Source organism: Dendrobium catenatum, unplaced genomic scaffold, assembly GCF_001605985.2.
Source record: "Dendrobium catenatum unplaced genomic scaffold, ASM160598v2 fragScaff_scaffold_998, whole genome shotgun sequence".
NCBI classification, from domain to species: domain Eukaryota; kingdom Viridiplantae; phylum Streptophyta; class Magnoliopsida; order Asparagales; family Orchidaceae; genus Dendrobium; species Dendrobium catenatum.
This window is the reverse complement of record NW_021319460.1, coordinates 151,547-152,907: the sequence shown is the minus strand read 5'-3', so window position 1 is coordinate 152,907 and position 1,361 is coordinate 151,547. Positions and strand designations below refer to the sequence as shown.

At 36.7% G+C, this 1,361-nt stretch overlaps 1 protein-coding gene across 1 annotated transcript in view; it reads right to left on the bottom strand.

Moving 5' to 3' along the window:
• The window catches only part of LOC110106678 (putative disease resistance RPP13-like protein 1), a 3,126-nt gene extending 2,581 nt beyond the window's left edge, over positions 1-545 (bottom strand). The window contains exon 1 of the mRNA XM_020836643.2: positions 35-545. Coding sequence (XP_020692302.2) covers positions 35-545 — 511 coding nt within the window. The remainder of the gene's footprint in view (positions 1-34) is intronic.
• Positions 546-1,361: the final 816 nt, after the last annotated feature.

Genomic DNA, 1,361 nt, shown 5'->3' with positions numbered 1-1,361 from the left:
ATGAGATCATTTTTAGGCAAATATCCTGTTTCACGTGTTCTGTAGAAATCAACCTCCTGCTCCTTCTGTTCCTGCTTCGCGCTGTCTAAAAGATGAAGGAAATTAGTAACATCAGCAGAAACTTCATCAAGTTTCTGCACAGCCTCCTCCAGTCGCTTCAAGTTGGGATCTCTTTTGATAACTCGGTTGCCAATTTTGACGAGTTTTTTCTTCATGGATTTCATGATGGAACGCACCCTTCTCAGCTTCTTGTTTTTGGTCAGCTGTTTTTCAAGTTCCATGTACTCCAGATCATCAACCACGTCATCTGCATCATCAATGGCATCTTGTAGCTGCCATAGCCATTCGTTAAGAGCCGGATTTTTGTCTGTGATCTGCTCTTGGCTGGAAGCAAAGTGGACGACAGCTTGGATCTTGGGGTACTTCTCTCGCAGCCTTTGCAGCTCCTCCTTCGTGCGTTTCTTCCATCTGACTTGATCTTCCACGTAACGGAAGCAAAAGCTGATGATCTTCTCCATAATTGGATCAAGAGACATATCCGCCATGGCAACGACGATCGATGTAGGGCAGAACAACTGAACAGCAAGAAAAAAAAAAGGAGGTTGGAAGAGATAAGATTAGATAGTCTACCGGCTCACGACTCCAATTCTTTTCTCTGATTACTTTTTGCCAGAATCCAATTCTTTTCTCAAAGGAAAGCCACATGAAGGCGATTGGACCCCATATAGTGGATTTTTGACAAGGAACGCATTTCTAATATAGCTTTTGAAAAGAGAAATAGTTGGGTGGGAACTAGAAAGTAATACTCAGTGTAACACTGAGGTAGTTTATACTTTGATTCAAAATATCCAAGAATATTTTACAGGATATGTTACTGGTAATAGAGATCAGATGTGATCTCTATGACAAAAACTTAAATGTCCAACATTAACCCATTTCGTTGGTACTAGGATCAATTTCTTGCTAGGTTTATGAATCTTCAAGATGCTAGCAACGATTATTTGAAGCTAAAATTTGTTGAATGATTACCTTTAACCTTTTGCTGAACATGACAAATGAAATCTTTATGATAATATAAGAAACTTCTCTTTAGATTATCTTATCTTTGGTAATATTATTAACCAGTGTATTAAAACTGACATTGTTCCCTACGATGATATTAAAATGAATCGATAGATTCATGAAGAATGAATTTTTGAGAAAAAACAACTTGGAGCATTTTGTAAACAATTTTCTTGTAATATTCAATCATCCTTGGAGAAAATTCCCAAACATAAAAAGAAAAAAAAAAAAAAAACTAAATTTTAGGAATATCACGAAGATGAAAAATATCACAAGCAAAAGAAATACTCCCAAAACAT